General features: G+C 63.5%; 3 protein-coding genes across 3 annotated transcripts in view; 1 reads left to right on the top strand and 2 right to left on the bottom strand.

The window, feature by feature from the left end:
* AMSG_08510 (uncharacterized protein) overlaps nt 1-228 on the bottom strand; it is a gene marked incomplete at both ends in the record, with an annotated part of 1,851 nt that extends 1,623 nt beyond the window's left edge. The window contains one exon of the mRNA XM_013899740.1: nt 138-228. Within this exon, the coding sequence (XP_013755194.1) occupies nt 138-228 (91 nt within the window). The remainder of the gene's footprint in view (nt 1-137) is intronic.
* Nucleotides 158-4,405, top strand: AMSG_08511 (hyperpolarization-activated ion channel). The gene is made up of 3 exons (XM_013899741.1): nt 158-465; nt 511-3,118; nt 3,603-4,405. The coding sequence occupies exons 1-3, from the start codon at nt 218-220 to the stop codon at nt 4,389-4,391; spliced, it is 3,645 nt and encodes a 1,214-aa protein (XP_013755195.1). The 5' UTR covers nt 158-217; the 3' UTR covers nt 4,392-4,405.
* AMSG_12174 (uncharacterized protein) lies at nt 4,342-11,043 on the bottom strand. Its single transcript, XM_013899796.1, has 3 exons — nt 9,478-11,043; nt 9,025-9,076; nt 4,342-8,914 (listed from the first exon to the last, which is right to left on the bottom strand). The coding sequence occupies exons 1-3, from the start codon at nt 11,034-11,036 to the stop codon at nt 4,415-4,417; spliced, it is 6,111 nt and encodes a 2,036-aa protein (XP_013755250.1). The 5' UTR covers nt 11,037-11,043; the 3' UTR covers nt 4,342-4,414.
* Between the last annotated feature and the right edge of the window lie 250 nt (nt 11,044-11,293).

Raw genomic sequence — 11,293 nt, forward strand, 5'->3', positions numbered from 1 at the left:
CCCCCCTTCCCCCCAATACATGCCCACCTCGGACAGGGCGGGACAACCGCCTCGTTCACCAACCTCCTCCCGCCCGCCGCACTCGCCTACAGCTGCCCGTCCGCCGCGTCCTGCCCGCTCGCCTGAGGCTACTCCACGGGCAGGATCGGGATCATGCGAGTTGTCAGTCGTCTTGCCCTCGGTCTCCTCGGTCGCTCCGGATGATTCGCCGTCGGCCATGTCGTTCATCCCGTCGAGTCCCGCTCGCGCCTCGCCTGCACCCATGCCCCGATCCAAGCTCCGCCTCTCCTACACCCGTGACTCGGCGCCATCATCGTCCTCATCGTCCTCGTCCTCGCCAGCATCATCCTCCTCGTCGTCGGCACTGTCGTCGTCGCCGAACGCTAATGCTGCTGGCGCATCTGCTGCCGGTGAGGGCGGCACAGCCATGGACTTCCTGCAGACAGAGTATCCCAGCTCCGATTCGTCGCCACCCGACTCACCAACCACGCCGCATTCGGCCCGGGTCAGCACGGCGATGGCGCTGGAAGCAGTCGCTGCTGCTTCGGCCTCGCCATCCAAGAGTCCCAAGCCGCACCACCTTCAGCTTCCCGGGAGCATCGCAACTGATTCTGCGGGCTCCCAGGAGAGGGACCGCCAGTCGGCGGCTGTTGCTGCCAAGCCGCGGCGGTCAGCGACGAGCCTCAGTCCACGCGCGCACCACGGTGCATCCGGCAGCAGCAGCAGCAGTCGTGAGCCGCAACCGCGAGCTGTGCCCGATCCGGACCAGGCGCCGCTGAAAGACCGACCCGAGGCGGTTTCGACGTTGTCGACAGGCCGGTCGTCGTCGTCGTCGATGGTGTTTATGAAGGACTTGCCAGGCGTCGAAGGCTGGGACGACGAAGAGTACGGCTCGATGTTCCGAGTCCCCCACAAATGGGTCATCCATCCCAACCACCCGTGGCGGCAGGCGTTTGACGCAGTTATGGCGGTTGTCCTCGTATACATGGTCCTCATCATTCCGTTCCGCGTCTGCTTCTCGGTCGAGGCCACGGGCTTCTTCTTTATCATGGAGACCACCATGGACTTTTTCTTCATTGTCGACATTGTCTTCAACTTTCGCACCGCCTACTTTTCCTCGCGCAACGTGCTCATCTACGAGCCGCGAGCCATTGCGCAGCACTACCTCAAGACCTGGTTTGTCGTCGACTTTATTTCGGCCTTTCCCATCGATCTCTTTGCGCTGCTCTTCCTCGGCGGCTCGGGTACCTCGCAGCGAAACTTGCTGCGGGTGCCCAAGATTGTGCGCATGATCCGACTCGCCCGTCTTGTCCGACTCTTGCGTATTTTCCGGCTCTCGCGGCTGTACCGCAAGTTCCAGTCGCACGTTGACGTCAACTCGGCCGTCTTTCGGCTCATCAAGCTGTTTGTCATGATTGTTGTGCTTGCTCACTTTCTCGCCTGCTTCTTCTTCCTCACTGCTGTCCTCGAACCGGCGTCCGCCCAGACCTGGGTCCGCATCTACGGCATCGAAGACTCTTACGTCTTTAACCAGTACGTCACCTCGTACTACTGGGCTATCCAGACTGTGGCCTCACTCGGTCTCGGCGACATTGTGCCGGGAACCACCGTCGAGCAAGTCTTTGTCATCTTCTCCATCACCCTCGGCGTCGGCGCCTACTCGTACGCCGTCGGTTCGACCTCGTTCCTCGTCCAGCACATGGCCCACAACCCGGTCCAGGAAAAAATCGACGCTGTCAACAACTACATGCGCTACCGGCAGCTGCCGAACGTCATGCAGGTTGCCATCCGCGAGCACTACCTCTTTGCATGGCAGCGCCACCACGCCGTCCGCAACGAAGACCGCATCCTCTCGGAGCTCTCGGGCTCGCTCCGGACACAGGTCGCCCTCTTCCTCCATCGCGAGATCCTGGCCTCGGTCAACCTCTTTGACGGCTGCTCGGCCTCGTTCATCACCGAGCTCATTGCTCGGCTGCGCCCACAGGCCGCTGCGCCTGGCGAGGTCATTGTCCGCCAGGGCGAGCTCGGTGACCGCATGTTTGTCATCATCGCCGGAAAGGTCGAGGTCGTCACCGCAGACGGCTCGGTCGTGCTCGCCACTCTCGGCCAGGGCGCGTACTTTGGCGAAGCCGCGCTTGTCGATGACACCACTGTCCGCTCCGCCACCATCCGTGCCCTCACCTACTGCGACCTCGACATGCTCACCCGGACCGACTTTGTCCAAATCCTTGTCCAGCACCCGGACGAGATCGAGTCACTCTCCATTGTCCGACAGGCCAACGTGCGCAAGCAGATGCAGCGGACACTGGAGATCGCCCGTGCCTCGCCGGCCGGCGCGCAGCTGAGGACCACTGCGAGCCTCAACATGCACGCCTCGCTCAGCACCGCCGCCCGCCACTCGGGCTCGTCGGTGTCGATGTACAACACCGGCGATCACGGCTCACCGATGGGCCTCACCACCTCGTTCCGTACCCCGCCACGCTCGCCCGCCCAGCACGGCCTCGCAAGTGGCAAGAGTCCGTCGGGCGCCAACCTCGCCACCCTCCACCTCGACCTCTCCAACATGCGACGCGACTCGCTCTCCACCTTTGTCGACAAGAACGCCCATCGCATGCCCGGCTTTGTCGTCTCTGTTCTGGAAAACGAAGGCGACGCCGGTCACGAGACGGCCACTGGCACGCCGCGCGCTGGTTCATCGCGCCGCGGCTCCGTCTCTACCTCGCGGAGGCTCTCTGTCGATGCTGCGCGCCGCTCATCGCTCTCCATCATGGCCTCACGCGCGCGCTCGTCCAAGGGCAACGTGGCCGATTACGCTGTCAACGGCCAAACCCTCCGCCTCGCCGTCTCGATGGAGCCCGAGTCGCCAGGTGCTGCCCCACCTATGCCGCGCCTGGTGGCCGTCGCCATGTCCGTCGGTCAATCGCCGACCATGGGCGCCTTCCGCGCTCTTATTGCCCGCCGCCTCGAAGTCCCACTGCACGCCCTCGGTGCCCTCTACGTCGAGTCACGCTCCGTCGGCGGCAGTGTACAGGAGCAGCCCATCGAGACCATGGTCGACATCCTCGGCCTTGCCGAGCTCACCCGCCTCTTTGTCCGCCGCAGGCTCCACGCCCGCCACGTCACCGGCGGCTCGTCGCAAACCGGCACACCACGCGGCACCCCGCCGACGCACTCGTCCTACCGCACCCGTCGGGGCTCCAATCCCAGCGTTCCCTCTTCCAGTGCCATCTCGCGCACTCCTCCAGGATCCCTTCCTCGGCGATGACCCCGCCCCGCGCCCATCCCGCCCCGCGCCCCATCCCGCGTCGGCCCAAAGAAATGACACAAGAGCCATCCATCCAGCAGCGGCTTCCCCCCGCTCAGCCACCGTTCCGTCACGGCGACACAGCCTTCATTCGACTACCTCCGCCAGAGTCAGCACCCGCCAGCCGGCACAGCCACAGCCACAGCCACAGCCACAGCCACCACACACCCCTCCCGCCATGACCCAAGAGGCACTCTCGTCATGGCCGTCGGGCGACGGGACAACAGCCGGGTGTGGACACGCCATCCATGCACAAGTCTACGACGCCTGGCCATGGACACGGGTCCTGTACACAAAGTGGGAGCTGGAGTTTGATGGCATTGCTGCCTCGGCGGCTGCGGGCGAGCACTACCTCTGGTTGATGGCTGTATTCATTCCTGGTTATCTGCTGGCCATCGTCATCGGTAAGGCCATCATGGCTAACCGCTCACCCTTTAGCCTCAAGACCGCTCTCATTGCTTGGAACGCAGGCCTGGCTCTGTTCTCGGCCATCGGGGCTGCCAGACTGCTGCCACACTTGGCCATGATGATCTCGCATCGTGGGCTCTACTTTGCTGTCTGTGCAGAGCCGAAGAACTCGTATGGGCTCGGCGCATCGGGACTGTGGACCTTCTTCTTCATCTACTCGAAGATCCCTGAGCTGGTGGACACGGCCTTTATCATCCTCCGCAAGAAGAAGCTCCTCTTCCTGCACTACTACCACCACTGCACCGTCCTTGCCTACTGCCTCCACTCGTACGCCACAACTGCAGCCCCAGGCCTCTGGTTTGCCTCGCTCAATCTCTTTGTACATGCTATCATGTACTCGTATTATGCTCTCGCCGCCGCGGGCCATCGCCCCTCGTGGGCCATCGCCGTCACCATTCTGCAGATTGTCCAGATGGTGGTGGGCATGTCGCTCGCCGCTGCTGTCGCCTACTTCTGGTCACTCAACAAGCCCTGTCACCAGGCCCCGTCCAACATGATCGCCGGCCTCGCCATGTATGCCTCTTACTTTGTCCTCTTCTTTATCTTCTTCCTTCACCGCTACGTCACCGGCGGCAGCAGCTCCAAGGAAAAGCCTTCGGCAAAGCCCAAGGCTGAGTAAAGCTATCCAGCGGCTCGGCAAGACTACACCGACGACGACGGCTCGTTGGTAAAGAGGCCGACAATGACCTCGACAATGGGCGCCCGGTCAATCGGCACGTGCGGCTCGGCAATCTTGAGGTCGAGCAGCCGGTTGAGCTCAGCCCGGAGCGAGCGGAAGAGAATCGAGACCTTGGCCGGAGCCTTGAGACGGAGCCACGAGTCGACCGTGAGGTGCGACTTTTCGTGGTGGACTTCGATCTTGCCGCCAAACAGGAGTAGCGCGTACGGCGAGACCATCATGGCGTCGCGGAGGAAGATCCGCGAGGTCTTGACCTTGTTAAAGTACGCCACAAACGGGTGCTCCCACCGGTCGTTGGAGAAGAGGAGCGACGACGGGTGGAGGAAGACCCGGCCCTCTGCCTTGGAGAAGAGCCGAATGGCCTTGGCATCGTACTTTTCCTTGACAATCACGCCCGACGTCGTCTCGGTGTACTCCTTGTCCGGATGCTTGACCTTGACAATCCGCGGGTAGAGCCCGCCAGCAAGCACCGCCGCAACCATGCGGTCGTTGCCCGCGTACCGGTTGAGGTCGGCTCCCGACTCGCCAAAGCCCATGTCACGGAGTACCCGCGCGAGCTTGTGCTTCATCGCCCGTACCGACCGCATGCCGTTGGCCGAGAGATAGTTCTCGCCGCAGAACCGCTTCGCCGCTGCCGAGCCCGACCCGTTCTGGATCCGCTCCCACTCCGAGTACGCGTTGGCGACCGAGAGCAGGTCCGACTTGCCGCGCAGGAACTTGGCGTGGGCCGCCGACGCCGCCTCGCGCTCCTCAAACGGCGAGAAGAAGAGCGACCGCTCCCCGAGCGTCGCTGCCACCGTGAGAATCGGGTCGAGGCACGAGAAGAGCGCGCCGTAGAGAAGAACCTTGCCCACCACCACGTCCAGTGGCAGCATCGCTAGCAGCCGGCCAAGCGCCGTGATGCGGTCTTCGTCCTCCTGCTCCAGCGCAGAAATGTCCTGCAGGAACTTGATGGCGTGGTTGACTGCGTCAGCCTCGGGCGGCTCGATGGCGTCGGCGAGCACGCCGCGGATCGAGCCCATAAACTCGAGCGACTTGATCTGGAGGCAAAGGTTCTCCAGTGGCGTCCGCTGGATCTCGGGTACCTGCTGTGGGAGCATCTTGCCGAACCGCCCCTTGGAGTAGACGCGGAAGCACATGCCCGGCTGGACACGCCCGGCACGCCCGGCACGCTGGTTGGCGCCGGCTTGTGAGACCCAGGTCGTGACAAGCTCCTGCATCATGGCCGACGCATCGTACTGCGTCTCTTTGACCTTGCCGGTGTCGATAACGTAGACTACGTCGTCGATGGTCAGCGAGGTCTCGGCAATGTTGGTCGAGACTACAATCTTGCGCACGCCCGACGGCGGCCGGTCAAAGATGGCCGACTGCGCTGCCGACGGGAGCGAGGAGTGGAGCGCGTGGATGCTGTGCCGCCGCGAGCCGCTCGCCCGCCGCAATCGTTCGGTGATGCCACGCACAAGCTTGGAAATCTCCGCCATACCCGGCATGAAAATGAGGATTGCGCCCTCGCCGTACGACTCGTCGATGTGGACCACCAGCCGCTCGAGGAGCTCGTAGTTGATCTCGTCGTCGTTGTAGTTGGCGATCTTGGCCGCCGTCGACGACCCGTTGCGTGCGCTCGCCGACGCCGAGTCTGACGCAGCAGCCGCGTCGGCAGCCTCGGCCGCCGACGTGCCCTTGAGCGCCGGACGCGCCTTGGACGAGCCCTTGCGTCGGTCCTTCTTCTTGATCACGTACCCGGTGGCGTCGACCACGGTGTCGAGATACACAATATCGACCGGGAACGTCCGCCCCGGAATAGACAGTACAGGCACTCCGCCAAAGTAGTCCGAGAACAGCTCGGCGTTGAGCGTGGCGGACATGAGCACAATCTTGAGGTCCGGACGCGCCACAAGCAGCTTGCGCAGGATAATGAGCAGAAAGTCGGACTGAACCGACCGCTCGTGGACCTCATCGACCATGATGTGCGAGACCGAGTCGAGCCGCGGATCGCCCTGCAAGTACCGCAGCAGAATGCCGGTGGTGCAGAACAGAAGCCGAGTCTCCTTGGAGAACTTGGTCTCCAGCCGGATGTGGTAACCGACTTCGGTCCCGAGCTTCGAGTCACGCTCCTTGGCGACACGGTCGGCGACGCCAATGGCCGCCAGCCGCCGTGGCTGCGTGCAGATGATACGGGTCGCCGCCCCGCGACCCGACTGGATGGCGTCGTCGAGGACAAGCTGGGGGATCTGGGTCGTTTTGCCGCAACCCGTTGCACCGGAAATGACCACGACGGACGACGAGTTAATGGCCGAGACCACCTCGTCTTTGGCCTTGTAAGCCGGCAGCTGCTTGCGGAACTTGACCATGGTCTTGTACTTGGAGCTCGACTTGGCCTTGGCATCCATCGCCGCCTTGATCTTGCGCGACTCGGCAGCCACCGCCTTGCTGCGTCCCCTCGCCAGCGACGGCCACATCGACGTTGTCCCGCGCCCGCTCCGCCCGCTCCGCTTGCTCTTCCGCCGAGACCGGTGCATGACAGCCTCGTCGTCGGGTTCGCCGTCCTCGGGCCGGGCAAAGCCGAGGTCGGCAAAGTCGAGCGGAGTGCTGGCACCCGGCCCGTCGCCCCCTCCGCCGCTCGCTGCAGCTGCAGCCGCAATAGCCGATGCCCCGGCAGACACCTCGTCGTCGCCGTCATCAAAGCCGAGCTCGGCATTGAGCGACGAGACAGACGCCGCCGCCAGCAGGTTGTCCCACTCGTCCTCGATCCAGCCAACAAGGTCGTAGATCAGCGGGCCACCGAGGAGCTCGGCAGCATGGGCTGCTACCTTGCGCACGACGTGGGTCGAGACTTCCGGTTTGAGATCGGAGTTGAGGACAAGGAGCGATGGCAGGTCGTGCGGGTAGTTGAGGCCGGGGTGGAACCAGACAAGGAGCCGGGTACCCGAGTCAAGGTCGAGCTCCCATCGGTCGTGGGCAAGCGCGCGGAACCGTGTGTCGTAGATCGACTCGAGAACGGTGGCCTCGTCGGCAATCGGATCGGTGTCGTCGTCGCTACTGTCCGATACCGCCGCCGCCACCGCAGCGGCGGTGGCAATGGCCTGGTGGGTCGCAGTGGACCACACGTGGTTCCGCATGTACGCTTGGACGGTGGCGTCAATGAGTCGCGGCAGAGCGTCTTCGGCCTCGGCGCCAGCTGCCGACATTGCAGCTTCGGCGGAAGCAAGCGCAGTCGCGAGTGGCTCGCGCTCAAAGAACGAGTCCATCCCGCCCATCAGGTACTGCTGGGCAGCCGAGAGCATGTCCGTGTCGGGCGCGGGAGTGGCGGTCCGCGACGACGAGGTCGACGAGGCCGCGCCTGAGCTTCGGCCTGCGCGAGTCGTCCCATCCTTGGCCAGCTTGACCTTGTCAGCCGCAGTGATGACTTTGATACCGCGCTTGGGCGCGTACTGCTCGGGCAGCAGGTCGTCGGCGACGTTCATGATGAGCCAGTCGCGGAGGACGTCAAAGTCGTTGGAGCAGGCAGCAGCGCGAGCCGAGGTGACGAGCTCGATGCCAAAGCCGAGCTTGGCCAGCTTGCGCTCGACAGCTTGCGGAAGCTCTGGTAGCTCGGCCAAGCTCTGCGACGAGGCTGCCGAAGCGTCGGCGTCCCACCACGCATTGGAAGCGCTCGAAGAGAGAGTGGACTCGATAGAAGCTTGGGCCTCGGCCGAGAGCAGGACTCGCGGGAGCGCGTCCTCGAGCTTGCGAGCGCGGATCTCGGCCTCGCGGCGGCGCTCAAGGCTCTGCTCCTTGCGCTGCTGATGGATCTCGTTGCGCGCCTCCTCGTCCTTGAGCGAGGACCAGAACTTCTGGAACTTGGGCTCGAGCGACCGCTGGACATTGGTCTGCCCTAGTAGAGCGTGGAGGCCCATGACCGCCGTGTAGTGTTTGGCCTCGGCGAACGACGGGTACGACTCGGGCGTGCAGAAAGTCCGCGACTTGCCGCCCGAGTCTTTGAGGATGAGCCTGCAGCGATGCCAGCCACCCGAGCCCTCACCTTCATCGCGATCGCCGCCCTTTCTGCTGCCCTTGCCCTTACCCTTACCGCTGCCATTGCCATTGCCACTGCCTTTGCTGCTGCCGGTGCTCCTCGTGGCCGATGCTGGGGCCGAGCTTGCCTGCTGGGCGTTCTTGGGCGGCCGAGCGCGGGCGCGCTTAAAGTACGGCTTGTCGAGCTTCTTCTTCTGACAGTACTCGTTAAGGAGCGAGACAGGCGATGGGCCCATGAACTTGGGCTTCTTCTTCTCTGCCGCCGAGCCAGCACGGCCGCCTTTGGCCGACGCAGCCTTGCCCTTGCCCGAGCTGGCTTTGCTCCCCTTCTTGCCCTTGCCCGCGCCGGCAGCTTCCTGGTCAGCCTCCCACTGCGCACGTGCTGCCTTTTCCTTCTGCTCCCGCTTGTACCGCGCGAGTTCCTTCTTGGACATGTTGGCCACCCGTTCCTGGTCGACGTGAAGGGGGGCTACGGTGAGTTCCGCGGTGGGATGCGAGGCGGGCGGGGAGAGGAGGGGGGGGGGGGGGGATGAAGAAGGTCGCAGATAGGAGAACGTACCTTTTCCTTGCGGGCAGCTTCTTCTTCGCGGTGCTTGTCGCGGGCGTTTGATCTTTGTGCCGCCCGTACCCGCCGGGCCCGTTTTCCACCTGGCATGTGTGCGTGGGTGTGACGACGAGTGGTGGTTGCCGGCAAAGACCTTTGGGCTAGGTGTGGGTGTGGGGACGGCCGGAGCTAGGCCGAGAGCAACGGACGAGTCTCGGATTCTGCTTGTGTGTCGTCATCGCCGGGCCCGCGGCAGCGCTGGACTGCCTTGGTGATGGCCGGGATGCCCTTGACGAGAAAGACGATAACGCCGATGTTGACGGCTATGGTGATGGTGCGGGCGGTGGAAGGCGAGACCTTACAGACGATGGCGAGGTTGAGGAAGAAGGGGATGGCAAAGAAGGCAGCTTGCCAGCCGATGAGGCCAAAGATCATGGCGGTGAAGGAGCGGAGATAGACGCGCGCAACGTGGCCAAAAGTATGCCGTGGAGCTTCATCCGCGAGTACATGTCCAGCAGGTGGATGTACTCGAATAGCGGGACCGAGGCGCAAAAGCCGACAATCATGCTCGAGTATTGCACGTCGTAAGGAAGGCGGCGCGGATGGTGGAGCTCGTGAAAGTATGCGCCGGTGACGACGATGCAAAGAGCAAAGAAGCCCATGTCAAAGACGAACGCGCCGAGAAAGGCCAGTCGAGAGGCGAGCGGAATGTGGAAGAACGAGGCGACCGCCATGTCGAGAGCGGCCGACGACGGAAAGAGCTCCCATCCGTCGTCGTCGGCCGTCGGGAGCGAGTTGGTCGACAGGTTGGCCGACGCGGGCTCGTTGAGCGAGCCAAACGGCGATGCCGGTGAGAGCCGCGACCGCGAGCCCGGAGTGTACAACTGCGATCGCGGGCGTGAGCGCAAGATCGCTGACGACGTGTCGTCTAGCGATTTGGTGCACACAATGTACTTGGCCGACTTGTACGAGAACCGAAACGTGTCATCCGAGACAATGACCGAGCCGTAGCCGACAGTGTTGGCAAGATGGAGCGCGACCTGGACAGCCCGTGACGTAAAGTCGATGAGGATCCAGCGACCACCAGGGCGGAGGACCCGCTTGATCTCCTGAAAGATGGTGGCGCCGGCGGCGAGGCGCTTGGCGTCCTTGTCGAATGCAGTGCCGAGCTTGAGAAGGAGGAACGGCGTAAAGACAAGGTCCATCGAGCCTGAATCGTACGGAAGTGCATCCCGGTACGAGAGTGGGACGTCAGTGACCTTGAGGGTGGCGTCGAGACCCTCGCGGCGGACGTTTTCTTTGGCCCAGGCGTGAGTCGTGGCTGACGCCCACGCGTCGGCGGCGATGATCTTGAGCCGCCGCGGGCGCGAGGGCAGCGAATTGTCGCTCTGCAGCAGCCGGCGCGCCGACCAGTTCGAGAGGCCCGCGGCGACGTCCGAGACAGAGTCACTCTCCGACTCGTCGGCCAGCGGAGCCGGATCGTCGGGCGATCGCGGGATGGCGCCGAGCGTCTTGGCGACGCGGACAGCAAAGCCGGCGCGGCCAGTGGGAAAGACAAGAGCGCGGGTAAGCGGCTTGACCTCTGCAAATGGTGCCGAAGCCATAAACTTGTCGATGGCAGCGGCGCGGACGGTGAAAAAGGTGATGACGATGGCCAGAATGATGGTGTCGACCACAAGCTGGAGGAACGGGATCTGCGGCGCAAAGGTGCAGGCCAGCTCGACATCGTAGTCGTGATAAAAGTAGAAGAGCGCCACAGGCGGGAGCGAGATGATGAACGAGAGCGCCGAGAGGGTGCGAACAATGGGAGCGACTGAGATGCCGTACTTTGGTGGGAGGCGATGCGAGCCGGGAGCGTGTGATGGCCCACGCATGTCAGCTACGGTCATAGCCACAAAGAGGACGACCATGAGCGACATGGAGGCGAGATGAACCACCACAGGCACAGGGAACCACGAGAGGTTCTTGCCATACCCTGCCACACTCTCCACACATGTCCGTCCCACCGTCGGGCACTCGGAGCTCATGAAGCTTGGTAGGTAGAGATGCAGGTGCGTGTGACGATAGCAAGGGAGTGTGTGACTGGCGTGCGCGAGTCGCCAGTCGCGTGCCTGACTCGCCCCCCCCCTCCCCCCCCCCCCTCCCCCGCACAAACCACCCGCACAGCCACTCACCACCCCACAGACCACCATCATTCACCATCACCAAGGTTTGAAGAACGTGCCACCTACCAACAATTATTTCTGCATTCATTAATCATTGAGTCGCCCCCCCCCCCGGCGTA

Source organism: Thecamonas trahens, assembly GCF_000142905.1.
Source record: "Thecamonas trahens ATCC 50062 unplaced genomic scaffold supercont1.42, whole genome shotgun sequence".
Classification (NCBI taxonomy): domain Eukaryota; order Apusomonadida; family Apusomonadidae; genus Thecamonas; species Thecamonas trahens.

Excerpts from the sequence above, each read along its gene's own strand:
- AMSG_08511 (XM_013899741.1), top strand. The coding sequence starts at position 218 with ATGTCGTTCATCCCGTCGAGTCCCGCTCGCGCCTCGCCTGCACCCATG. Across the intron at positions 466-510 it reads GAGTATCCCAGCTCCGATTC|CACGGCGATGGCGCTGGAAG; the intron begins GTCGCCACCCGA and ends GGCCCGGGTCAG. Across the intron at positions 3,119-3,602 it reads GCAGGCTCCACGCCCGCCAC|TGGGAGCTGGAGTTTGATGG; the intron begins GTCACCGGCGGC and ends CTGTACACAAAG.
- AMSG_12174 (XM_013899796.1), bottom strand. The coding sequence starts at position 11,036 with ATGAGCTCCGAGTGCCCGACGGTGGGACGGACATGTGTGGAGAGTGTG. Across the intron at positions 9,077-9,477 it reads CACGGCATACTTTTGGCCAC|ATCAAACGCCCGCGACAAGC; the intron begins GTTGCGCGCGTC and ends GGCGGCACAAAG. Across the intron at positions 8,915-9,024 it reads AAGCTGCCCGCAAGGAAAAG|GAACGGGTGGCCAACATGTC; the intron begins GTACGTTCTCCT and ends CACGTCGACCAG.